We start from the raw sequence: 27843 nt of genomic DNA on the forward strand, positions 1-27843 counted from the left end.
TGCGATGCCTGTCCCAGACTTTTTGCTGCCATTGAGGAGAGAACAACTCCTGGTCATTTTCTTGCTCTGCCTTGAATTCTCTCTCCCTGCGCGACAGAGTAGGAAATCCATCCCGCCTTCTGGAATTTCCTTGCGCATCTCTAGCTACCTAACCTGACGCTTAGACGGAGTTTCCGCGGGCGCCCACGCGGGAGCGGGGGAAGGTGGCGGGCGTGGCAAGTTCGCCTTTTCCCCTCCTCTTCCTCCTCCTCCCTGCTTTATAACCCTGGGTGCTCTCTAGAAATTAGAAACCGCGCTGCAGCTAGCGCAAGGAGAGGGACGGAGAGCGAGGAAGAGGAATCCGGTCATCCCCGATCAGAGTCAACCAGAATCCACTGTAAGTCCGTCTTGCCCCGCTCCCTAACTCCTGATCATCTCAGGGCTGGCTGGGTCCTTCTCTCCCTCCCTCCACGTGGCTGATCTCAGACCGCCTTAAGGGGTCGCCAGCCCCTCTTCCCCTCGCTGGTCAACTTGATCCGCCCCTACCTTGCTCTCTGCTGGGAGCCCGGAAGCTTGCTGTAAACCGAGCTCTCCGGGTGGTCTTGTGCAACAACAAATTCTCCAAGTGAGTGCAGCCAGGACTTGTTATTTACCCCCCCCTCTGGCTGATGCCCCACCCCCGTCCCGATGAACTGATGCCCTTCTAGCTGCAACCTTCACAGGCTCATCCAAAATTTGCCCCTGGAGCTCCCGGAAGAGGGCAGGGGGTGGCTGGTGTTCAGGTGCTTCCGAGTGTTGTGTCACTTCATTGCGGCAACAACGTGTGAAAATTAAGTTAAGCTGGGCAGCGCTGGGTTTGGCAAGGTGTGTGGTGGTTTGCTGTAGAAGCCTAACTGTGTCTACTCAGGAGTAAATCCCACTGAATTCAATGAGGCTTACTCCCAGGTAAGTGAGGTCAGACTTGCAACTGTAGCAGGCAGTGATGGTCACAGCATAGCTGTCAACTTTCCCCTTTTCTCACGAGGAATCCTATTCGGAATAAGGGAATTTCCCTTTAAAAAAGGGAAAGGTTGACAGCTATGGGTCTCAGCTAGATGTGGCTTTGTATTTGGGATGGAGGACCTGTGACCCTCTTGATGGTGTTGATGAACACCCATCAGCCCCAACCAACATGGTCAGTGGAGGATGGTGGGAGTTGAAGTCCAGTTACCTCAAGCGGGAGATAGGTTTCCTACCCCTGGTGTAACTATTGCACTCTGCCATCCAGATGTTGATGCATCTGGATCTGGCACACAGCTCCTGATTATGGGACTCTGATTATGGGACCTAAATTTTGAGATCTATTGACTAGCATTTCTGGGTTAGACCATAACTCAAGTCTGCAGAGCATGAGACTCTTGATCTCAGGGCCAAAGATCCCTCCATTGCAGGGGGGGGGGGTTGGACGAGATGACCCTCGTGGTCCCTTCCAACTCTACAGTTCTATGATTTTATGATCCAAATCGGAACTCCTGCTCAACTCAGAATAGCACAGAATAGGCAAGGGCACAGAGAGGTTTCCATGCAGTCTTTGAGCTTGTCCCACACCGTTGACGCTAGTTCACACTAGTGTCAAATACTGTACCTCTTTCACATACGACACCGACAAGCACACGTGAGACTCTGGCATGTGCTGTGTGTGGAAGGTGTGACTGCAATGTTGAATGTGGAATTCTGTCGTCTCGGTGATCCTAAGCGTACTTACTCACAAGCAGACCTGGCCAATGTTTTATGTTCGCATTACTTAATTTAGTGTAAGCAAAGAGCAGTTTAAGCTTATCAGGAAAATTACTCAACAACAGGGAATTTCTGCTATTGCACAGGCTTAAGAAATCATAATCTGCCTCAACACTTCCAAGCAAACCCAGGAGGTGAAATCCGTTGATGAAAATACCTTGGGAGTCGTTGTTTTGCACTCGTTGAGAAGGAAATGTTGTGTGAAAAAGAAGAAAGTTGCACAGATACACCCTTTTAATCCAGTTTGCTTGCAGGAGAAGAGAGCGGGCTGGCATGCTTCTCTCAGTGCTGTATACACGGCAAGGTCTCGGGAGCCTCTGGTGCCTTGCTAAAATAAATGCAAAGCACCCCAAAAAAGACGCTGTTAGTAGGTTTGGATTTACTAATACGGCAGCCTAACCAAAGTAAGGATAAGAGCGGAGCACAGTGCCTTTCCTGTTCCTAAAAAGCTCTTATGTAAATGGTGCGTTCATTTCATGACTTGGAAATCACAAGTGTTTTATCACACTCATGTCCTGCTTGTGGACTTCCTACTGTCAACTGGTTAACCCATTGGTAGACAAACTAAGGCCCGGGGGCTGGATCCAGCCCAATCTCCTCCTCAATCCGGTCCGCGGACGGTCCAGGAATCAGTGTGTTTTAACATGAGTAGAATGTGTCCTTTAAAAAAAAAAGGACCTCTGGGTTATTTGTGGGGCTTGCCTGGTGTTTTTACATGAGTAGAATGTGTGCTTTTATTTAAAATGCATCTCTGGCTTATTTGTGGGGCATAGGAATTCATTCATTTATTTATTTTTTCAAAATATAGTCCGGCCCACCACATGGTCTGAGGGACAGTGGACTGGCCCCCTGCTGAAAAAGTTTGCTGACCCCTGAGTTAGCCACTGTGAGAGCAGGATGAGGGACTTCTATAGAAGCAATCATATGGGGCATGGGAAACTGGATGGCTGTGTGTCTGGGATTCGGCAGTTGCAAGGTTCCTTTTCTGAGCAGGGATTCTGTGGTTGCAAGAGTCTTTCGCTGAGGAAGGCGTTTGACTACATGACCCCCTAGATTTGCAGTGTCCAACTGAGTGATCGTGTGTACTCTTTATACTTTTTACTGTGCAATCCCATGCATACTATATGCTCAGAAGTAAGACCCTTTGAGTTCAATGCATCCCACTCCCAAGGAACTGTGAATAAAACTGTATTGCAGCCCGAATTATCTTAAGCCTGCAATTGTATAAGCAAAAGGCATTTCCTTTTCAGTTTAGGAAAATAAATGCCACCAGCTGTTTGCTTTGGAAAAGTTCCGTCTGTAATCAAATAAGTTGTCCCTAATCCAAAACAGATGACCCGCATGAGCAAAGGTTAGGTTTTGGAGTAGGAGCAATGGTGGGATTGAAACAGATGATTTAGGGGAAAACTGAAAACGAAATTGAAAGGAGCAGCACTCGAAAGAGTATATACTGTTAACATATCATAGCAGGTGCCATGCTGGGCTCCTTTGGGAGGAAAAGCAGTTGATACATGGGATAATGATAATAAATAAATTAAATTGTATGTGAGCACACTTAGCATGGACCATTATTTAGGAAATCTATGGTGTGCCATTGGGAAACCTGATTTTATTCCGATTCAAATCAGCTCCTCCCTTTCTTTTTTATAGTGATGTGTTTGCAAACTTTAAATCAAGGCAATGCAAAGATTTTTAAACTAACTCACCCTGTACATAACCCTCTAATATAAACATCAAGTTTAATCAAGCAGCAGGTGGTATATTTAGTTATCCATAGACATGCTTACATGCATTGTTGTGGAAGTAGTCCGTGTGTCATTGGAGGAACTCGATCATAATCAATTGTTCAAATCTGCCCTCCCCCTTTTTTCATGATAGTTTTTTAAACAATAAATTGCTTATTTGAATTGCCTCAATTTAAAGTTTTCAAACCAACTCACCCTGCTTTACAAGGTCCCCGTGCATAATCCTCTACTAAAAAACACTGAGATTCCTGCGTTGCAGGGGGTTGAGCTAGATGACCCTCAGGGTCCCTTCCAGCTCTACAATCCTACGATTCTATGATTCTACCAAGTAATCATAAATATAATGTGAAACATTTTTTTAAAAAAAGGTTTTTTTAATGGGAATTCTGGAGTGCAGTTTAACAAAAGGAGAACTGCATGGTTTCCGCTATCCTTCTTGAGCAACATAAACTTGGAAAATTATACAGCCATTGTTTCTGAAATATAATTAGTGTTGCATCAAAGATGTATCCCTCCCTTGAGACGCCTGTCTAGCTTCCGTGTCACCGTGAAAATAAACAAGAGAGTTTGCCTTTTTAAAAATACATTATTCCACAAACCATGCCGCGTGACAGTTCTAGTGACAAGGCTGCTTGTCACTCACATGTCCCTGAATCATTTCTTCTTCTTCTCCTTCAAGTAATTGAACACTTTTCCCACTTCACTGGAAAATCTCAAAAGAGTAAAAGAAAGAAAGAAATACAAACACTGCTGAAGTCAGTGACAAATGTTCCACTGGGACCAATGAAATCAGTTGGTGCTCACTGTGATTTTTCCATGAATTAGTGTGGGGGAGATTCTGGGCATCATCATTGCACAGATGGACTTTCCCTTCCTCTCCCCCCCCCCCCAATGCAGCCCCCACTCTCAAAATGTCCCAGAACATTTTTTTTTAGGGGGATCACGGGAACTGCCGAAAAGGGGAAACTCATTCTGCTAATAATGGTGTCTATTCCACTGGCAGACCCAAAAGTATTTGGCACAGAAAACTCAAGAGGAAAGGATGGCCTCATCTCATACTTCACAGTCCTCTTTATCTGAAGGGCCGTATGGTCCATGTGCGGTTTAAAGATAAAGAATTGTGGGGAGGGAGAGCAGATGGGCTTGGGAGTTGGGTACCAGACTGGGCACGTACACAGCTCAGTTGGCCACACTCTTCTCCAATATGGTAAGATGTGTTCCTATTTCCATTACAATAATTACTTCTAAATTTACATCTGTATATATAAGTTGGGACCCAGGTGGCGCTGTGGGTTAAACCACAGTCTAGGGCTTGCTGATCGAAGGTCAGCGGTTCGAATGGGGTGAGCTCCTGTTGCTCGGTCCCAGCTCCTGCCCACCTAGCAGTTCGAAAGCACATCAAAGATAAATAGGGACCGCTCCGGCGGGAAGGTAAACGGCGTTTCCGTGTGCTGCTCTGGTTCGCCAAAAGCAGCTTTGTCATGCTGGCCACATGACCCGGAAGCTGTCTGTGGACAAACGCCAGCTCCCTCGGCATATAGAGCGATATGAGCGCCGCAACCCCAGAGTCGGACATGACTGGACCTGATAGTCAGGGGCCCCTTTACCTTTACATATAAGTTAGCGTGCACTGATTCATTGTGTGTGCAGATCTGTGTTCTCTTTGGCACTATTTCTTGGTGACACGTTCCCTATAAGTCAATGGCTACCCTAGGAGAGGAGGAGACCTCCCCTTTTGTGGCGTCTATCAGTTGTTGAGTAAGGACCAGCCACGGGTTCTGTTGCGTGTGCTTGGCTCTGTACAGGCTATCCACTTAAAGTACATTCTCTCTCTCCCACCCTCTTCCCCCAAGAATCATGGGAACTGTAGTTTGTTAAAGGTGCTTAGAATTGTAGTTTTATGGAGATTTTTATATCAGTTGTTCCGAATCTACTGGTTTATTCTTTTAATTTTCAAAATGTTGTCTCAATATACTCTAACAACTTCTCAATTGTGATTTGCAGGCCTAGAAGATGATGGGAATGAAAATGTTCACCATCTTCTCTAGCAGTCCTCTAAAAGCTGAGGATTCAAAATCGAAGGTCAAAAGTGAGGCCCCCAAGCCTTCAATGTCTTCCGAATCAGAACTTGACTCCACGTCGATCGAATCCTCGACAGAAGAAGCTCCGCCGAAGGACAAGGTGGAAACTGAAAGTCATGGGTTGCCTTCGAAAACCAATGTCACATGCCATTGTGCTCCTGAGCAAAATAACAAGAAGAAAAAGAAGAGGAGACCATTGCAGGAAAAACTCATTGATGGTCTGAAGTACTTTGCACTTGGGGATACCAGAACAAAACCCTTAGGAGCAGGGAAGGACCCTTCAAACAAAAAAGAAAGCAAACCACTTACAGGTACAGTATGACCACTCAGAAGGACCACCTGCCCCCAACATAAATTTGTCCATCAGTTAAGATTCTCTTCTGACCAAAGTTATTGGTCAGTTAGAGCAGGGGTTTCCAACATGGTGCTCATGGGCGCATTGGTGCCCTTTTACGTATGTTTCCAAATGTATAAAATACATTTAGAAACGCATACTCAGAGAAAAAAAATATTTTATAAAATGTTTTCTTATATAATAGGGACCCAGGTGGCGCTGTGGGTTAAACCACTGAGCCTAGCGCTTGCTGATCAGAAGGTCAGCGATTTGAATCCCTGTGACGGGGTGAGCTCCCGTTGCTCGGTCCCAGCTCCTGCCAACCAGGCAGTTCGAAAGCACGTCAAAATGCAAGTAGATAAATAGGAACCGCTACAGTGGGACGGTAAACGGCATTTCCGTGTGCTGCTCTGGTTCGCCAAAAGTGGCTTTGTCATGCTGGCCACATGACCTGGAAGCTATACGCCGGCCGGCTCTCTCGGCCAATAATGCGAGATGAGCGCGCAACCCCAGAGTCGGTTACAACTGGACCTAATGGTCAGGGGTCCCTTTACCTTTACCTTCTTATATAATACAGTATAGAAAATGCATTCAAAAGCATGTACTTATATACATACAGTATTTAAATATAGATTTTTCTGCAGATTTTTTTTAAAAAAAAACAAGATTGATGCAGAAAGATTCATAACAGAGTTATGAATGAACACTGTCCAACCATCTCATCTCATGAGATGGTTGGACAGTGTTCTCGAAGCTACGGACATGAGTTTGACCAAACTGCGGGAGGCAGTGGAAGACAGGAGTGCCTGGCGTGCTCTGGTCCATGGGGTCACGAAGAGTCGGACACGACTAAACGACTAAACAACCACAATGAACGAACACACATGAACTTGGCATGGGCTGGTCCCTGCATCCCTAGGTATTAAGAGTATCGCTCCTTCATGTGTCCCTGATCTAAAAATGCAAGAGGAGAAGGCAATAGAGCCCGTGCATGAGAAAAAGAAAGCTAGCACATCAGGGGAAAGTTTCCAGTTCAACCCTTTGCTTGCTTTGCTCGTTTTCTACTTGCAGGGAATCATAGACTCAAGGGGAGTGAGGACTCTTTAGGACCCACAGCTCCAGGTGTTGAAGCTAGAGGCAGGAAGCAGTATAGGGGTTTATGTGCACACCCACTCCGAGATCTTGCAGCATGCCACATTTAGCATTTTTAAGTGCTTTACAGAAATAAGCAAGGAACCACAAATGCGCTCGCCACTGGCGAACACCACTTTTGCTCTGGGAGAGCACAAAGAGAGACTCTTCCCTTCTCCCAGGCCTGGTGAAGAGCTAGGGCTCTCCGTGATGCCAGGCTTTCAGAAGCTTAAGAGAATGGCACTACCAATTCTGCTCTGAACCTCAGAAGGCACTTGGAAAACTGTGAGACTCCTTGCTCTCCTATACATATATCCAGGGCACTCCCACTGCTGGTTTGTGAAGGCTTGTGCTCACAACATGAGCCACAAGCCACCTCTGTCATGTCATTTCTTGAGAAATAGTGGGTTTTGATGCATTCCCCCCCTAAAATTAGCTTCTATCCCATATGAAAACTTAAGGCATATGAAGTCATTCATGCCCTCTTATCTGCCCACTGCTTCCCTTCCAAGTCCCGGACTGCAGAATCCGGGACCGGCAGCCGTGTGACACCGGAAGTTGCGTCGACGTAACTTCCGGTGTCGCTTTGCCCTTCTATGGGCACAAAAAATGGCCACCGCTGGCTTCAAAAGTAGCTTCTAGGCATGACCGGAAGTGCGTCGACGCAACTTCCGGTGTCTCCCCGCCCATCTATGGGCACCAAAATGGCCGCCGCCGACACCAGAAGTCGCATCTACGCACTTCCGGACATGCGTAGATGCGACTTTCGAAGCCGGCGGCGGCCATTTTTGGTGCCCATAGAAGGGTAAATCAGAAAGGGAAAAAATGGCCGCCGGCAGGAGAAAATAACGGAGAAAAACGGGAGACGAAGTGATACGGGGGACCACCGGGAAAAGGTAAATAAAAACGGGGGTTTCCCGGGGAAAACTGGGGACTTGGCAGCTATGGCCCACTGATGTGGACGAAGAGTGGGCAACTTGTAAATACATCCAGCCATGCTGAACATTATAATGATAAGCAGAAGTGATTTGAAATGCTGCTGCAGTTTTTTTGACTTTGCTGTGTTTTAAGCTAGTGATGTGTACACATCCTTAGCGTACACCAGGATTTGCCAAACTTGGGCCCTCCAGCTGTTTTTGGACTACAACTCCCATCATCCCTAGCTAGCAGGACCAGTGGTCAGGGATGATAGGAATGGTAGTCCAAAAACAGCTGGAGACCCAAGTTTGGGAAACTCTGGTGTATGCTAAGGCAGGAACTCAAACACCCACCCCTACTCGGGCATGGCAGTCCCGCGTTCCCTGTCTTGAGCTCATTGTAATGTCTGAAGACTCCATCCCCTCCCTTGGCAGAGGAAGAGTCCTGGCAAGATCAAATTCTCTCTGGCTACCGGTTACTGGAAACAATAACATAAATTGCTGGAAACAGTGACATGACATCTATCGTTTCTACTCTCAAATTATGGGCTGCGCATACGCCTACTGGTACTGCAGGATGTAAGTTAAATGCATGGACAAATGAAATTTGAATCTCAATGTTACTGGGTACCAAGTTGTTCTTCCTTTTGTTTTGCCAGCTGGCCAAATCAGGGAGCTGATTCAAGATCAAAGATTCTTCGATGCCAGCCAACATCTCCTAGCCATGGAGAGGGAATACGGCAGTGACAATGGCAGCGAGCGCAAACAGGACAATGTCGACCATCAGAGTGAAATTGAAGATCTGTTTGGGCTTTTGAAGCAAGCGGTCCTCAGGATCATACGTTCGTCTGTTAGCATCGCACAGGCTGAGCCAGAACTCCTGAGGGATGCAGTGAGGACAATAGCAGAACAGGTGGAGGAGGACAGGAGATGCGCATTGGAAGAAAAGGCATCTGGGAAAGCTGTGCATTGCCGGCCCAGAAGATGGAAGGACGAGTGGAGGAGTACAGTCCAGGAGTCCGTAACCGACAGAATGAAAGAGCCTCCGTTTGACAGCAACGAGGGCCTCTCGACAACTGCCCACAGCTTCCTGCACATGGGGAAGACTATGAAAGATGACCTGATCACTGTGGTGAAATACATCAAGTGCCATTACCCGGAGGACTTTCAAGTGTGCAGCACCTATGCGCAGATCTACCACCGATGCTTCTCTTCTCAGCTCGAGATGGTTGCTCAGTTTGAACTGGGCAGGAAAGACACTTACCTGCTCCTCACCTGGGTGCAGAATATCTATCCAAAGTAAGTAGCAGTTTTGCCCTGCGTCCGGGTAACGCTGCAAGTCTGGCCAGCCCCAAAGCAGACAGTGTGCCTCTCTCTTCGCTGGTTGAACCGTTTCCCCTCTCCCACATCTCAACATCTACCATCCAAATTCTGCATCAAACCAACGCCACGGGCAGTTGGTTCGTAAAGAGTCAGCCCATTAGTGCATCTAACTGTCAGTCGCTCTCAGGGTTTCAGACAGAGATATTACTCAGGTCTACCTTTTCCATGCGAAGAGTGTGCTCTACTACCGAGCTATTCTGGACTGTCCCCTTTACACTCTGCACTCAAAATGAGCTATGCTGTTGACTAGGCTGTGGCTCAGAGCATCTGCTTTGCATGCAAAAGCCTCTGCTTCAATCCCCAACCTCTCCAGGCAGGGCTGGGAATGTGCCCGTCAGAAATCCTAGAGAGGCTCTGTTAGTCAGCGTAGACCAGGGCCGGCTCTAGGTAGAGTCCCGGTGGTGCGGTGCGTCAGGGCGCCGGGCCGGTAGGCGGGGCGCTGCGCGTGGAAGCGGCGCGGAAGCCATGCTGTGCCCTGCGAGGGCAGGGGCGCCGGAGCGATCTCCGCCCCTCAGCGCCAGGGCGCCCGACCTGCTCAAGACTGCCCTGGCGTAGACAGAACTTAGCCATGTGCACCAATGGCCTGACTCGGTAAAAGGCAGCTTCCTATGTTCCTCGAACCAATAAAACAGGAAACTTGCTTGATTGTGTTCACTTCACATCCTTTAATTCTGAAAGAACACTGCAGAAAATGGAATGGAGAAATGAGATTTGAAAACATGTTTTGCATGTTTACTAGGGCTTATAGGTCTTCTTTTCCCCATGGCAGGCTACACCCTTAAAAAATGCTGGTTCTGAAGGTTAAGGAGCAGAATTGAAACAATCCAGACATCCAATGAAATGCAGGCATGTTTCAGTGGGTGGGTGGGTGGGTGTGTACAATGCAGGAGAGACTGAGCCAGGGCGAACAGGAACTGAGCAGAACAGCTTCCTTTACATCATCTGATCTAGTATATGAAGCAGTGTCCTTTGCTCTGTTGATCAGAATGGGGGGAGAGGGCTCAATTGACTGTGGCATGTTCTGCTGCTGCACATTTGGATCCTTTTGATGATGATGAGAAAATATATACCGTATTTTTCCGTGTATAACACGAAAAATTCCGTGTATAACACGTGTATAACACAACCCCTATTTTTTGGGACTCCAAATAAAGAAATCCCTCATTTGCATTATCTGTGGATAAGATGATCCCCCAATTTTAAACTTGAAAAAATAGGGGGGGTATTGTCTTATACACGGAAAAATACGGGGTGTGTGTGTGTGTATACACACACACACACACACACACACACACACACACACCTATTTTTATTCTAATGGGAATCATTAAGCAACGGTTTGCAGCGGCATGAGGGTATGGCTAAACATTTCAAATATTTCTGGTAACCCAATTGCCACCAGGTCAGGTTCGAAATTCTTGTGTTAATTCGCAAAGCCCTATATAACTTGGACCCAAAGTTCCTTACAGACTGCCTGATTCCTTGTGCTCCACCTTGATCACTGAGATCTTTTCATGGGGCACTTATGGGGATCTCACATGCCCCTGAGATTTGGCTTCAGGGTGGCAGGCCCTGAAGGCATCTGGCTGGCCACTGTGAGAACAGGATGCTGGACTAGATGGGCCCTTGGCCTGATCCAGCAAGCTCTTCTTATGTCCTTATGACTACAGTGATACCTCGGGTTGCGGACCCGATCCATTCCAGGGTGCTGTTCGCACCCCAAAAAGTCTGCAACCCGAGCAGCGCTTTCGCGTATGCATGAAAGCGCAATAGAGCGCTTCTGCGCATGCACGCGCGACGAAACCCGGAAGTAAACACTTCCAGGTCTGCCGCGTTCGTAACACGGAAAAACGCAACCCGCAGTGGACGCAACTTGAGGTATGACTGTACTTCGCTTGAACTCCAATTCCCTTTCGGATTTCTTGTGTGTTGAAAAGCAGTTCCATTCAGCTCTCTTAACAAGTCCTTCAAAATCCTTTCCCCACCACTGTTTCAGTGCCTCATGCAAAGTACTGTGCTTGAGTCCCCAATAAAGAATTTGCCAGGATCAACTGTTTGCTCAGGGCTGTGAACAAGTCAGAAATGTAAAAACACTGGCTATACAACATAGACCGGCTTCACATCGGAGCCAAGTATTCTGTGGCGTTGTAGTCAAGTCTGTTTTCACATCTGTTGTTCTTTGGGAATCAGAATCGGAATAAGCAGCTGCCATGAACTGCAAGGGATGTGAATGTGATCTTCTTTTGTCATTTCAGTGAAATCATAAACCACCCCGTTTTAGTGAAAGACTTAGACAAAGCCCATCTCGAAAGCCTTTTGCCGCCCAGGCAGATCAGACAGTTTGAAGCAGCGTACCTGACAAATGAAGTGGTAAGAGGCCTGTTTGTCTTCTATTCGTAATCTGTCCAGGCACTGTGACAAAACAGTTTTTGTAGTCCACCCAGTTTGTGTTGGAGCAAATAAGAGCGCCTTTTCACTTTCTGCTATGTTTATTGTGGCCCCTATTGTGTTGTAATAGGAGGTCCCAAAGTAAGAGGGTGTGTCGTGGAATACAGGAGTTGGCCAGGCCTCACCCAAGGCAGGCACAATTGTCCGCTGATGTGAGCTTGAGTCCAACCATAGCTGGTGCTCAGGGTGGGCTTAGATTCTCTGCACTAAAATAATGTGACTGCGTCATTTTTTTATCTTGTACGTGAAATGAAAGTATGTGTTGTGCGGGGAGGGAGAATTGTGAGATGGAGCTGGGGAACTGCTGTGATTGTGCAAGGTCACAACCTCTCTGGTTGCTGCAGAAGAACTTGGAAGGCTGTCTACAGGGGAAGAAACAAAATAAAAAAAATTCCTTCCAGTCGCACCTCAGAGACCAACTAAGATTGTCATTGGTATGAGCTTTCGTGTGCATGCACTTCTTCAGATGCCACACGAAAGCTCATACCAATGATCTTAGTTGGTTTCTAAGGTGCTACTGGAAGGAATTTTTTTTATTTTGTTTTGACTACGTCAGACCAACACGGCTACCTACCTGTAACTAGAACTACAGGGGAAGAGGTGACTTGCAGAAAATTGTACCATTTACATTTGCAAAGTACCTTGCAAACATTCTCCTAAGCACACAGGAGCTTAATTTGAAGCAAATCTCTCTCTCTCTTTCTTATTCTCCCCAACTATCCATGTTCTATTTTTGTTAGTGGTCGTGGGAAAAGGGGTTCTTTTTTATTCTTCTCCTGCTTCTTTTTCTATGCCACTTTTTGTTCCAAAGCGGCTTACAAGCAAAAGATAAAAAGAACATAATGGAACATCACGAATACAGCATAAATCGTGTGGAATACTTAACAAATCATCAGTAAAACAATCCCAAATCCCAAAGAAAACAATTACCATCTATGTAACACTATTAACAAAACAACTAAAAAATAAGTTAAACATCACAGTTACACCAGAAATCATATTATAGGATTCACAAAGTACAACAGCATTCATATCTTAAAAACATTAACAAAATAGCAACAAAACAAAGTCTTGAATTTGTACATGTGCTCTCCCCTCCGCCGTGACTCATAAACTTTCATTCTATTCAATGCATCAAATACACCTGCATACAAATGCCATCTTTCTATGTGAGAATTTGTGGTTATTGTTTGAAGTTTTTTTTTAAAAAAAATGGGGGTTTTAATCTGCCCTTCACCATATATAGTTCCAGGCTAGGGAAACACACAATAACACAGGAAATAACAACACTCTAAAATCAGTATTCGGAACATTAAATGATAATTATACAATCACAAACAGCATTCCATGTGACCAGGCAAACGAAAGGCAGGTGAAAGAGCTCATAGCGGCAAATCTCATTCCCTCCCAAAGGGGACGGCTGAGCAGGTGAAAAGGAGGACAGGACTCCCGGCCCTTTAATAGTTGTGTAGAAGCTACTTGTGCTGAAATGTCCCTTTCTATGCGACTAAATGTGTAGGAGTCCCACCCTCTTTTGCATCTGGCCAACTTAAAGTTGAATCCTGGACCTGACAACCCTTCAGACACTTTTGATTGGCCCTGCGATTGGTGACAGAGTAACTGAAATGTGAGCACTGCTGCTAATCTGTGAATTGGCGTTTTCTTCTTTCCTTATAAAGGATGCAGCTAAACGCTCCCTCGCTAACTGTCTGCAACTGGAAGTCAAGAAGTGGGCAGAGGGAAACGAGCCACCAAAACTAGCTGGTCACTATCACAGCGAACTTCATATAGATGCCATCCAGGTAATAAAATATGTGTGTGTGTGTGTGTGATGTATATGAAATACACACAGAGAGAGAGCGAAATACACAGAGTTACACCATCAGCTGTTTAAAATAAATGCTTTCCTTCTGCATAGGGAACTTATCTCACTTGCCCTTGCCTGAATTCAAATTTGGATTTGGTATTATGTCCCAGGTGGCGCTGTGGGTTAAACCACAGGACTAGGGCTTGCTGATCAGAAGGTCGGCGGTTCGAATCCCTGCAACGGGGTGAGCTCCCGTTGCTCAGTCCCAGCTCCTGCCCACCTAGCAGTTCGAAAGCACATCAAAGTGCAAGTAGATAAATAGGGACCGCTCCGGCAGGAAGGTAAACGGCGTTTCCGTGCGCTGCTCTGTTCGCCAGAAGCAGCTTTGTCATGCTGGCCACATGACCTGGAAGCTGTCTGCGGACAAACGCCAGCTCCCTCGGCCTATAGAGCGAGATGAGCGCCGCAACCCCAGAGTCGGACACGACTGGATCTGATGGTCAGGGGCCCCTTTACCTTTTATTATGTCAATCAATCCCAACAGATCCTGGAAGTCAATAAAATTGGTCCCCTGAGACAGGGAAGCGCCCCCCCCCCAAAAACCCTCATCTTAGAAGGCCACATTCTACAGATTCTCTGCAATAGGAATAAATGCTATTTGACTGCTTAAAGCAGGCTTCCCCAAACTCGGCCCTCCAGCTGTTTTGGGACTACAACTCCCATCATCCCTGACCACTGGTCCTGTTAGCTAGGGATGATGGGAGTTGTAGTCCCAAAACAGCTGGAGGGCCGAGTTTGGGGGTGCCTGGTTTAAAGTGCCACCTCAACGTTATCTGATTAATCTCTGTTACATTTGCCAGAGATCAGCTGAGGATATAAATTGCACGGTCAGGCCGGTGAGGTGACATATCTAGAACCAAGTGAAACAGAGTCCCACCTTTGATGGAAAATAGCAGTGCAGCAGAGGGATGGGGTTCCCTCCCCTCGTCCCTTTTTGTCCCTCCCTCCTTCCTGTCACCATTTTCCTTTATCTCCTATGTGCTTATTATATTGCACAGCCACAGCCCCAGATCCAATGCCTAACTGGATGCTCTTGAGGAATGCTGTCCAGAAGAGTGGATTGGTGGCCTAGGCTGACCCTTCCAACTCTTACGATTCTAAATCCCGTCAAAATCAGTGGGAAGCGAAGCACAATACTGTGTATGTTGAACAGGACTTAACTTGAGCTTGGCACTCAACCATCTGAGTTTGCACTTAGAGGGAATGAGAAGGATAGCCGACCTAAGGCCTTCGGATGACGGGTGGTATACAAATTAAATAAATAAAGAATGATCATAGAATCAGAGCAACTGAACATGCGTTGCTTGAAACCACAGGAGGGGAGGGTGCCACTGGTCCGTCCATTCCTCTTTCTGTAGAGCATGCGGCTCTCAATCTCAGGGTCATGGGTTCGAGCCCCACGTGGGGCAAAAAAGATCCCTGCATTGAAGGGGGTTGGGCTCGATGACCCTCAGGGTCCCTTCCAACTCTGCAAATCTGTGGAATCTTTGGAATCCAGCCCAGCACTGTTCTTATGTTCTTAATTATGGATCGGCAGATATTAAAGTTCGGGCTGCAGTGGTGACTCTTGGATTTTTTGTGTGTGTGTTTGTGTTTAGATTATCCACAACAAACAAAAAGAGGCTGAAGGCATTTCCGCACAGCTTGCCAAGCAAATGTCAACGCTGGTTTTGGAAGAGTTCCTGACCTTTCTGAAAAGGTAGGATAGCAAGATCACAAAGGAATGCATTTCGGATCATGTCACCGCAGGCTCTGAATCAGATGCCAGCTTTCTCGATAAGAATTTTTTATTAGTTCTCAGTTACAATAATCCAATAAAAGCCTCATTACAGTGGTACCTCCGTTTATGACCTCAATTGGTTCCGGGGAGCCGGTTGCTCCCCGAGCAGGTCGTAAATGGAGTGCCTCTTCTGCGCGTGCGCAAAGCGCCGGTAGAGCACTTCTGCGCACCCACACGCCACGGAACCCGGATGTAAGCACTTCCGGGTCCGCGGCGGTCGCAAACTGATCAATCGCAAACCACAGCGATCGTAAACTGAGGTATGACTGTATATCTGTTATGTATTATGTATTAAGTTTGACCGCAGTACTCATTCTGGCCACCGTGGCTGCAGTTCTCACTCAGGTCCACAACATGCAAATGAAGGATTGAGACTGCTGTTCACGGATTGGGTAACTACGGGGAGTTTGTTACTGTTGCAAGTTACTGAGTACTATATAAGCCAGCTGGCTAAGCTATTGTGCAGCCCAGGACTCAGAGCTGAAATAAAGAGCTGGTTGTTTTAAGAGCTGTGTCTTCATCCCTCTTTCCCACGACTCAACAATATCAATGCCGAATTATATACAGAGGCCATCTTTCTAATCCTTATCTCATTCCTCCGCTGCCTCCCTAGCTACAAGAAGGTGCTGGACATTTTCATGAAGGAGAAGAAGAACCTATACTTTGAAGCGACAGTAGTTACAAACATGAACAGTTGCCTGGGTTTTCGGTAAGTAATGAATGGCAACGCTAGCTGTGATGATTGGGTCTGATGGGAGTCGGAGTCCAAAACGTCTGGTGGGCACCAGCTTGGCGAAGGCTGTCACAGAGGGTCAGCCAGTTGTAATTTAGGCCAGAATCCCATGTTTCCCCATGGCCAGTTCCAGATGCCTCTGCAGACATATCAATGACTAGCATCTATAAAATGATTCATACTTCAGTTGTCCAACCCTGTCCCAGAAGACGGAAGCTTTGTTTATGTAATGAATATGGTCAAATGGATCAGCTTCAGTGCTGGATCACATCCCTGCAGGGCGGGTTGCAAGTGTTTCAGTGAGGACCCCATTATTATTATTTTTTAATTACTATTTTGAATGCAAGTCAAACATGCAGCTCACAAGTACCATCTGAAAAAAGGCACAGCCTTCCTTTCATAAATAGGAAGGAACACTTTTCCTAATCTGGTTTTCCACACCAGCTGTTTTATGGGTGCCCCTGAGCACGTGCAGAGTGATTTTCATGTTGTGGACCACTCTGAGACCTGTGTGTATAGGACAGTATAATAATAATAATAATAATAATAATAATAATAATAATAATAGTAATAATGTAAGGCATGTGTGCATTACCTTTTAAAAATTAAGTAGCAATGTTACTAAATATCAGAATTGTTGCATAACACACTTATAAAAAGGTAAAGGGACCCCTGACCATTAGGTCCAGTCGTGACCGACTCTGGGGTTGCGCGCTCATCTCGCATTATTGGCCAAGGGAGCCGGCGTATAGCTTCCAGGTCATGTGGCCAGCATGACAAAGCCGCTTCTGGCAAACCAGAGCAGCACATGGAAACGCCATTTACCTTCCCGCTGTAGCGGTTCCTATTTATCTCCTTGCATTTTGACGTGCTTTCGAACTGCTAGGTTGGCAGGAGCTGGGACCAAGCAACGGGAGCTCACCCCGTCACAGGGATTCGAACCGCCGACCTTCCGATCGGCAAGCCCTAGGCTCAGTGGTTTAACCACAGCGCCACCTGGGTCCCTAACACACTTATACACAGTATTAAAATTGGGAAAAAATAGCAGTCCATCAGATCCTAACACCCCTCCCTTTGCAAAAATCTAAGATCTTTTTCTAAAATAAAAAACAACTACCTGCTACCATTTTACTTTCAAAACTATGCCAATCTTTCATTTTATATTAAAGGAAACAGATTGCTGTTAACAAACCTTGGTTTGGCATTCTAATAATTCCCGGAGGATTCCAGCTCCTGCTCAGATTTATTTGGTCTGCTCCTGCCTCTGCTCAGATGCACCATGTTAGTTTACATACGTCTCCCCGACAGAGCAATACTGTAGTCACATTGCTCTGGTGCTGAAGATACGGTGTTGTGGCACCAGTGGGGCAGCTCTCACATCCGCTGTGTCTTCAGCCCAGGAGAGAGAAAAAAACACACATTGAAAATGCAGAGCTAGCAGGAAAATGGCAAGCAACTCCACCAGTGCCCTCCATTCAGAGGCTATGCCAGCAGCTCTGCACACAGGCTACCTATTATTATTATTATTATTATTATTATTATTATTATTATTATTACTGTATTATTATTATTATTATTAATTTATTTATACCCCACCCATCTTCCAACAAAGATTTTTTTAAAATACATTAAAATGTGCCCCACAAACAGGCAAGCCATATACAGTGGTACCTCGCAAGACGAATGCCCTGCAAGACGAATTTTTCGCAAGACGAATGCGTTTTGCAATTTCAATGGAGACTCACAAGACGAAGTTTCCTATGGCGCGCTTCGCAAGACAATTTTTTCCCGTCCCATAGGGTGCCTCGCAAGATGGATTTTTTTTCCCGTCTTGCGAGGCACCCTATGGGAAACCGCACTTCAATGCGTTCCTATGGGAGCCGCTTCACAAAACAAATTTTTCGCTATACGAAGCGACTCGCGGAACGAATTAAATTCATCTGGCGAGACACCACTGTATTTTATTTTATTTATTAAATCCATATACAGTAAAGGTAAAGGGGCCCCTGACCATCAGGTCCAGTCGTGTCGGACTCTGGGGTTGCGGCGCTCATCTCGCTCTATAGGCCGAGGGAGCCGGTGTTTGTCCGCAGACAGCTTCCGGGTCATGTGGCCAGCATGACAAAGCTGCTTCTGGCGAACCAGAGCAGCGCACGGAAACGCCGTTTACCTTCCCGCCGCAGCGGTACCTATTTGTCTACTTGCACTTTGATGTGCTTTCGAACTGCTAGTTGGGCAGGAGCTGGGACCGAGCAACGGGAGCTCACCCCGTTGCAGGGATTCAAACTGCCGACCTTCTGATCAGCAAGCCCTAGGCTCTGTGGTTTAACCCACAGCGCCACCTGGGTCCCTCCATATACAGTACCTCCCTTCATCATAAGGCGGTTTGCAACATAAAAATACAAAATGAGAACACAAAATGCCAAATAAAAACAAGAACAAACCCATAACCCACCTCCCGCAAACATTTAAAAGGACATAAAATGTTAATCAGTCCAGGCAAAGGTTCATTACTTGCTTATGAGAGATGTTTTATATTGGCTAAGAGGGAAGCTCCACCTCTGCCATAAATCCATCAATTTAGTTTGCTAGACTTACATCACAAGGTCCTCTCACAACGCAGGTTTCACTTGCCTGGCTCTAACAAAAAAATAAGGGGTCCTGTGGCACTTTACGGGCAAGAAAACATAATTTGTTAATTTGTTTATGCTGATTTTTCTGCTTCATTGCTTAGGAATTTGATGGCACTGGGTTCACTAGCATCCCACCGGGATGGCTCAGTTGGTAGAGCAGGGGACTCTTAATCTCAGGGTCATGGGTTTGAGCCCCATGTTGGGCAAAAGATTCCTGCATTGCAGGGGGCTGGACTAGATGACACTTGGGGTCCCTTACAACTCTGCAATTCTATCATTCTATGAGTTCATCAACTGCCGCTGCAAGAGCAGAGTTAAAGGCAGCAGGTGATGTCGTGAAACAACGGTAGGACAAACCACAGCTTCCTTCTTTCTTCCCTTCAGGTCCCACGCTGAAAAAACGCCTGGACAGGACTATATCAGAGTGAAAATTGTTAATGCCCTTCGTGACATTGAGACCACCGGCTGTGATGTGCTCGTTCAATGCGTGGTTCAGGAACTGCAGGTAAGCCTCCAGCTGTGTGATACACCTCTGGGTTTGCCCTGTGAATAGCTCAATCAGTAGAGCATGAGACTCTTAACCTCAAGGTTGTGAGTTCGAGCCCTACGTTGGGCAAAAGATTCCTACATTGCAGGGGGTTGGACTAGATGACCCTCGGGGGTCCCTTCCGACTCTACAATTCTGTGATTCTAATCTACTACAATATATTGGAGGTGGCAGAACTGCCGCTCCTAGGACAACACCACTCAGCCAGTTGAAGGGTGTGCATAGAAAGAGGATTAAAAGAAATAACTCACCACTCTGTTGTGTTGAACTTCCCCCCAGCCTATTTTTAGAAAGTTTACCCAGAGGAGATGGGCTTCCTGCACTGATATTATTGATGAAATCATAGCAACCGTCCTACATCACGTTTCTACACTGAGAGCTCTCAAAGACCCTCTTCGCCAGGTAAGCCACTGAAAATGAGGAAGTTTTACGTTTTTTCAAAGGATTTTTCACTAGGATTAATCAGTTCCTGTAGCCTAAGGTTGAAAATGGGCAGTACAGTGGTGTCTTCGTTTAAGAACAGCTTAGTTTATGAACAGCTTGGATTAAGAACACTGCAAACCCGGAAGCAGGTGTTTTGGTTTGTGAACTTTGCCTTGGAAGCAGAACATGTTCCGCTTCCTGTTGAGTGTGTTCCATTTGTAAATTGAGTCCCCCGCTGCTATGGGAAAGCACGCCTTGGTTTAAGAATGCTTTGGTTTAAGAACGGACCTCCGGAACGGATTAGGTTCGTAAACCAAGGTACCACTGTAGTTTATAAGAGAGTTTAAAATTGAGAAAGGATTTGCTTTTGATGCTGTACATACACATTTCCCTTATATATGAGTGTTGTTGTTTAGTCGTTTAGTCGTGTCCGACTCTTCGTGACCCCATGGACCATAGCACGCCAGGCACTCCTGTCTTGCACTGCCTCCCGCAGTTTGGTCAAACTCATGTTCGTAGCTTCGAGAACACTGTCCAACCATCTTGTCCTCTGACGTCCCCTTCTCCTAGTGCCCTCAATCTTTCCCAACATCAGGGTCTTTTCCAAGGATTCTTCTCTTCTCATGAGGTGGCCAAAGTATTGGAGCCTCAGCTTCACGATCTGTCCTTCCAGGGAGCACTCAGGGCTGATTTCCTTAAGAATGGGTAGGTTTGATCTTCTTGCAGTCCATGGGACTCTCAAGAGTCTCCTCCAGCACCACAATTCAAAAGCATCGATTCTTCGGCGATCAGCCTTCTTTATGGTCCAGCTCTCACTTCCATACATCACTACTGGGAAAACCATAGCTTTAACTATACGGTCCTTTGTCGGTAAGGTGATGTCTCTGCTTTTTAAGATGCTATCTAGGTTTGTCATTGCTTTTCTCCCAAGAAGCAGGCGTCTTTTAATTTCGTGACTGCTGTCACCATCTGCAGTGATCAAGGAGCCCAAGAAGGTGAAATCTCTCACTGCCTCCATTTCTTCCCCTTCTATTTGCCAGGAGGTGATGGGACCAGTGGCCATGATCTTGGTTTTTTTGATGTTGAGCTTCAGACCATATTTTGCGCTCTCCTCTTTCACCCTCATTAAAAGGTTCTTTAATTCCTCCTCGCTTTCTGCCATCAAGGTTGTGTCATCTGCATATCTGAGGTTGTTGATATTTCTTCCGGCAATCTTTATTCCGGCTAGGGATTCATCTAGTCCAGCCTATATGAGTGTATGCACTGTGTATTGTTGGAGAAATTTAAAAAGGCTTCCTAGACTGGAGGTATCGCTCCCAGAAACCCAAAAGAAAAGGATGGAGGCTCTAGGTGAAAATGTATTGAAATTCAGGGGAGAAGTGAAAGGCTGGGGAAAGGATTCAGTGCCTTTAAACTACCCTTCCTGCAACAACTTTGTTGATGTTCTGCAGGGATCCAGCATTCACAATTCTAGACCTTCTGCCAAGCGTCTTAAGTTTGGCTCAAAGAAGAGACCTCCTCCGTTTCAATTCCTTGGCCTACCAATTCAGCTGCACTCACTTATCATTCTCCACTGCTTGTTGTCCTTGACCTTTTTCCAGTTTCAGAAGCTCAAGGGCTGGGCCAAACCACAAGAGCCCTTTTCCTTTGAAAGCTTGCTTTTCATTCCACAAAGCCAATGTAAACTCACAAGGGAAGGGTCATTCATTCAAATTTCCTACTTTTGTCTTCTTAAAATAATCTACCAAGCTAATGAAGTTAATTCTGAGAGTCAACAGGCAACGTTCAGCAGGAACTCTTCAGGGGGGAAGTTTATCGTTCCCATCTGATCGTTCTTATGCTTCATACATCATTCGCGGTCATAACTCACTTGATGTTTATTTTTTTCTGAAGTCCTTTTGGAACAAATTATGGGCTATTAAGAGAGCCCATAAGGTAACATGCTTACGGTTCAATAACACCCACCCACACACACACCCCAAAAAAGTTTTCTGCATTTTAGCTATATAATTTAGAGAGGAGATGTTTTGTTGCTGGTATCATTAAGCAATTGGGGACTAAAATTCTTTGCAATCCAATGCAGATCACTCAAGAGATCTTCCAGTAAACCCCAATCTGCCTTCTACCCATTCCTGCTCTATAAAAACCAGTTTGTTTTCAGAATAACCAGTTAGGCAAGTTTGGAAAGTCTTTCTCTTGGTATTTTTAGAATTCAAGCTACAGTATATTGATTTGTGTGTGTTTTCTCTCTCCATCTGATCGCAAAGGACTAACTGCTTGCTTCTTTTGCTGTAGGCTGTCATTGAGAAAATTCACTTCTTTCTGGTCCAAGAGTACATTTCAAGGCTTATGAAGAAGAAGGTTAGCTTGAGGACCCCAGAACTGCAAAAGAACTTGTCTGAGCTTGTCCAACAGCATGCCTCTATTCTGTGCACGTTTTGCTTCGAGAATGTAAGTCTTGTTTTCCACCATGGGCTTTTCGGTCTCGACATGCAGCCCCTGACATTTAACAAGCTACTGCTGCATGCTGTTGGGAGAAATGTGGTTCAGTTTGATTTTAAAGATGAACCTACCCAATTTTCACTTTCTGAAACAATGCACAAAATGAAGCACAGCCATCCTTCGAATCTTACACTTCTCCAGATGTTGCCATGCAGTTCTCCAGCCAAGCAATGTGTACAGAAATGCATGTACTGTGTGCATAAGAATACACACATTTGTGAAAATAATGTACAAAATTGCATTGCCTTGGGGAAGACTATTTGCAAATATTCCTGTGTTGGGCAAAATTGCTTACAAATCTATATATTAGGAGAAATTCACACCAAAGTGATTGTGAATTTTTGTGGGGATGTTTTTTTTTAAAAAAAGTAATCACAAACTGATGGGCAAATGTGGAGAACTGAAGATTAGAAAAAAATCAAAATTGATAGTCACCCCTCGCTAGGTGCTACGAAGCATTTTGTTGCGCATAATGCTCAGCACGTACGGTTGGGAATAAGCCTTGTTTGACATCCTCATTTCTAAATAAGGGCAGGTCCACATTTAAAGCACATCCAACACATATTTAAAGCACATGCCTTCTCCAAAAGAATCCTGGGAACTGTAGTTCTCTGTACTCTTAACAAACTACAGTTTCCAGGATTCTTTGGGGAAGCCATTTGCTTTAAATGTATGGTGTGGGTCATCCCTACACATGCACAGGCTGCAGCAAGAGAGTTGACAAAGAAAAATGGCAGGAAAGGTGAAGCTAGCCGGACTAGAATCCGCAAGTCCAGGTTTAAGGAGTCCAAGATCAGGGCAAGGAAGAGGTCAGAACTGCATGCAAGCCACACAGTTGACCCAACAAGTTGGCATGCCCACTCACCAAGCTTTGAAGGTGAGCTTCCTCATGAGGCTCCTGAGCCTTGCGAGATTGTTGAGTATGCAGACTGAACTGAGGTGGGGGCAACCAGGCTGTGCCCCCCACTTCTGACCCTGGTTCCTCTACCTCTAGTGGTGGGCTCTCCCTCGGTTGCTGTGCTCCAGTCTCCAGGGCTGAAGAAGGAAAATGGGATACCTGCTTCCCCAGCCAGGACTGCCACATCCTGTCTCTTCCAGCCTCTGTGCCCTGGCCTCAACCCCCTCAGGTCATTCTCCGATTCCTCCTCCTCTATCTCAGCCTTCTGCTTAATCCTTGAGCCCAGCAATGTCTCAAGACTCACAACCCTTGGCTCCCAGTGAACAAATTTTAGCAAAACATATCTTTGGCAAAATATATACCACATCTGTATATTAAGCTGTTAAAATATTATTTAAGATGTATAATTTGATAACAAGTATCATGGTTATAATGGAGCCAGGTGTCTGTATTCATATCCACATCTTCGGTGCGAAATGTAGACAAGTTAAGCTGGAGTGCCGCAGTCTAGAATTTCTGTGTACTTTTATAGGGCAGGGAACTGGGATGCAAGAAACATGAACTGAAGGTGTGGGGACATTTTGAGGGTGTCAGATATTCGACATCTGGCAAAAGTTGAAGTGTGTGTTTTGGAATGTTCTTTAGCAGAATAAATAAATAAACAGCAATGTAGTTTTCAACCTGTTTGCCTTCATGGGATATGTTCCCAATATGGCTTGTCTGCCAAGAATCTTCTGAGATGTTTTCAAATATGGTGGGGAATCTGCCTTGAGGGTCTCCGGGTCTCCATAGCAGTCTAGCCCTTTCCAGCCTTGTGATGCTATATTTTGAGTATACGGATGGCCTAATTTTTAACTGGGGATCTGCATGTTGACTGACTCAATGTGGTCTTTTTAACTTGATAGGGCTCCAATGCCAAGTGGCTGAGTTACGCTCTCCCAAGCCTGGCCGAAATCATCAAACTCCAAGGTACAGATACCGTCAAGGTTGAAGTCGGTATGCTTGCCAGTAAATATCCAGATATCAGGTAAGAGGGAAAGACTTTATGACCTCACTTCTCAGGTTGCCAACACAGAGCCAACCCTACGTAGGTCTCCTTAGACCTGATTGGGGCTTACATAGAATTGCAGCCGTTCATTCAGTTTCTCGGACAGATTCCTCATCCCTGAGCCTCACCAGTTTGCCTTCTGTGAAATGGGTATTTTATTGTGCTTTGTGAGGTCCAGTGTGCATGTTGGGTTGGGTTTGCCATTTTGTGGTGGTGTCCAAATGTACCCATGGACCCCAAAAGGTTGGCAACTCCTGGGTTACTTGGAAACTTAGGTAAGATACCTGGTTGCTGACTTTGAGCCACTGCCTCAGCACCCCCCCCCCCAATGAAATAAGACACCACAGATTTGGTCAACTTGAGTAGTATAATCCAGCTAGGAAGTTTTTGCAGCAGGCAGACTTAACTGCTGATATAATCACGTGCCTGCCACCTTCACATGGTCAGGAGCAGGCATAGGCAAACTCGGCCCTCCAGAGGTTTTGAGACTACAATTCCCATCATCCCTGACCACTGGTCCTGTTAGCTAGGGATGATGGGAGTTGTAGTCCCAAAGCATCTGGAGGGCTGAGTTTGCCTATGCCTGGTCTCATGCAGTGAAAGCATGAGATTGCTCCCTCAACAAACGCTTCGCTCTTCTCTCGCTTCTTCCAGACAGCCTGACGAGGCCTAAATTAGGCCAAATGCACACTATAGCACCTTTAAAGCACAATCGTACCTTTTTTGTAATGTTTTTATTTATTTTTCATGGTGCAGATGATACATTTTGAGAAAGCAATTGTTACAACAGTAAACAACAAATAACCTGCCCTGATAAAATTACAGACTTTTGTCGTGCTATGTAATAAAGTTTTGTTTGATCGCTCTAAGAGATCATGCCACATTTTCCCATGAGCGTTGGGTGGATTCCTGTCTCAGTCTGAACAATTTACGTATTCAATAAACATTTGCCACATGTTATAAAGGGGAAAGGGGTTGCGTCTGCCCTTTGCCACTCTGGCCTGGCTTGTTAATTTCTCAGTCAATGCGGATGACCGTACTCTAGTATCTATGTCCAGCCCAATCCAGTACTCTAGTATCTATGTCCAGATGTTTTCCAACATCTAGCAGCAGTCATGGCTTCCCCCAAAGAATTCGGGGAGCTGTAGGTGCTGAGAGTTGCTAGGTGACCCCTATTGCCTTCACAGAGCTACAATTCCCAGTTTAACAATCAATCCTTCTTCCCAGGGAACTCTGGGAATTGCAGCTCTGCGGAAGCCATACGGTATCTATTTAAAGTGGTATCACAGTGTTTTAGCTGCATGGTGGGAATCTATTTCCACTTCAATGAAACAACACTTCCACACCTGGCATTTTGGTGGCGAATTGATACTCTAAATTAGAGTGCCAGTTCCCCACATCCCATGCAAAAAAAGGGTGCTTCTCATACTGATTGCTGCTAGTCCTCATGAGCACAGGAGGCAGGGTTAATGTCAAGAGAACTGCAATGTTGGCTGTAAACTCCCCAGACAGGAAATACCTGTTGAACAACAAGGTCCTTCCTCTTTTAGTCACATCCTGTCACTTGCTGCCTTTCCTGCTAGGAAAGACATGAAGAAATACTATTCAATACCAATACGTGTATCTTTTAATAGTCTCATCTGTAGGGCAACTGAACTGATCAAGGGGGCGGATCAACTTCCCTATGAGGAAAGGTTGCAGAGTTCCAGTTTCCCCAGCCACTCTGGGCAGCTCCCAACAGAATATTAAAAACATGATGAAACATCAAACATTAAAAACTTCCCTAAACAGGGCTGCCTTCAGATATCTACTAAAAGTCAGATAGTTGCTTTTCCTTGACATCTGACTACCGAGAAGGCCCTCTGCCTGGTTCCCTGCAACCGCACTTCTCACAGTGAGGGAACCACCAGAAGGCCCTCAGTGCTGGACCTCAGTGTCTGGGCAGAACGATGGGGGTGGAGACGCTCCTTCAAATACACAGGAACGAGGCTGTTTTGGGCTTTAAAGGTCAGCACCAACACTTTGAATTGTGCTCAGAAACATACCGGGACCCAATGTAGGTCTTTCAGGACCGGTGTTATATGGTCTCAGTGGCCTGCTTACAAACTTCCCACAGGTATCTTAGTCAGCCCCTGTGAGAACAGGATGCTGAAGAACTAGATGGGCCATTGTCCTGTTTTCTGCATGCACTTCTTAGGTTCTTAGATAAATCAGGGACAATAGTCGAGTTCAGAGAGTTGAGAGTCCCAGTTGTGCTTGAATATTTCTACTGCCTCTATGTTGCTGCATTCTTTCAAATTCCAACGCTCCGTGTTTCCTCTTTGACAGCAAGAAGCAACTGTCCGCCATCTTGTACATCAAAGGAAACTTGTCCTACAATGAAACCAGAAGCATCCTGGATGTGCTGGACATTGAGGTAACTGCTACCTTACCCCACAAACACTTGTTTTCAACAATCAGGGCGTGATGAGCTTGCCTGTTGCCTCTTGCTTGACTCAAACAGCTGCCATTCATGGGAGACCTGAATTCAGCAGCAGCCTCCTTCCAGACTCAGCCACTTAGTTCGAAAACCAACCCCAGGTCTTGGTTTTGGAAAAAGCAGCTTGATCTTTATGCCGCTACCAGAATGCCAGGATAAAATGGAAGTTGGCTGGCTCATCGCCTTAGAGGTCCCGCCAGATTCAAGGTCCTGCGAAGTCTCCAGCATTTCCTCTGCTGCCTTTGTTTTCCCCATCTCGAAAATGGGACAGAATTCCTGTCGGGCTACCTCACCTGGGTGGTAATGATGTCATGCCAAATGGAAGCCTTCATTTCCTGTTCCTGGTTAAAGCACTTAACAGAAAAGCGCAGTAGCTCTTCGGACATGTTTCTTCCTTAAAGGGGAATAGAAAGAATCCTTTGTAAAATGGATGGAGGAAAATGGAAAACTCCTCAAAATGTAAACACACTTGGAATGTAGTCTTGATTTATTTTTTATTAAAAACAAAATGAAGTAGAAACTCCCAAAAGCTTCTTCTTCTGTGAAAATTGTGATGTTTTGCTCAATAGTATGTATTGATAACGTACTAGCATCTCGATGACAGTCTGTGTGATATAAGGATTGCTGGTGGTGTGGCTTAGGAATTCGGTGCTACACTTGGACCTGGGTTCAAGTTTCTGCTTCGTCCACAAAAGATGGTCTTTGGGCAAGTCACTCTGTCCCAGCCCGCCCCCTCTGTATTTCATTTCTCTTTTTTAAACCTTTTTGTAAACCACTTTGACGGCGTCAGTCTCTGGAGCAGTTTGTAAATAAGATAAACAGCCAACCTCACAAGGTTATTGTGATAAAATCAATGAAGTATTTTCATGTACGCTGCCTTGAGCTGCTTGGAACAAGCAGGATACAAATGTCAATAATAATAATAATAATAATAATAATAATAATAATAATAATAATGTATCTATAATATGATTGTAAATATGCCACTGTACAGATGTTCCCTCAGTGTTTGCTTCTCAGTCTCCTGGTCCATAGTGATTGTTTTGCTATCCAGTGTGGTTGTCGTTTTTTTTTAGTTAATGGCACCCCAAATTGCCATTGTATACCAAGTTGTATAAAATAAAGATGCACTTATAATA

General features: G+C 45.6%; 1 protein-coding gene across 1 annotated transcript; it reads left to right on the plus strand.

The window, feature by feature from the left end:
- Positions 1-269: 269 nt before the first annotated feature.
- Positions 270-27843, plus strand: TNFAIP2 (TNF alpha induced protein 2). The gene is made up of 12 exons (XM_035105420.3): positions 270-376; positions 5505-5892; positions 8623-9262; positions 11602-11716; positions 13474-13596; positions 15260-15360; positions 16055-16150; positions 19192-19312; positions 19634-19756; positions 22073-22228; positions 24083-24204; positions 26554-27843. Exons 2-12 carry the CDS (start codon positions 5514-5516, stop codon positions 26690-26692), a joined length of 2115 nt encoding a protein of 704 aa, XP_034961311.3. The 5' UTR covers positions 270-376; positions 5505-5513; the 3' UTR covers positions 26693-27843.

The sequence above is a fragment of the Zootoca vivipara genome, chromosome 1 (genome assembly GCF_965207765.1).
Source record: "Zootoca vivipara chromosome 1, rZooViv2.hap1.1, whole genome shotgun sequence".
NCBI lineage: Eukaryota > Metazoa > Chordata > Lepidosauria > Squamata > Lacertidae > Zootoca > Zootoca vivipara.

What these genes read in the sequence shown, in the direction of transcription:
- TNFAIP2 (XM_035105420.3), top strand. Translation starts at nt 5,514, where the DNA reads ATGATGGGAATGAAAATGTTCACCATCTTCTCTAGCAGTCCTCTAAAA. An exon ending in GTGCAGAATATCTATCCAAA is followed by an intron (nt 9,263 to 11,601) that starts GTAAGTAGCAGT and finishes TTGTCATTTCAG; the next exon opens with TGAAATCATAAACCACCCCG. An exon ending in GCGTGGTTCAGGAACTGCAG is followed by an intron (nt 19,313 to 19,633) that starts GTAAGCCTCCAG and finishes ACTTCCCCCCAG; the next exon opens with CCTATTTTTAGAAAGTTTAC.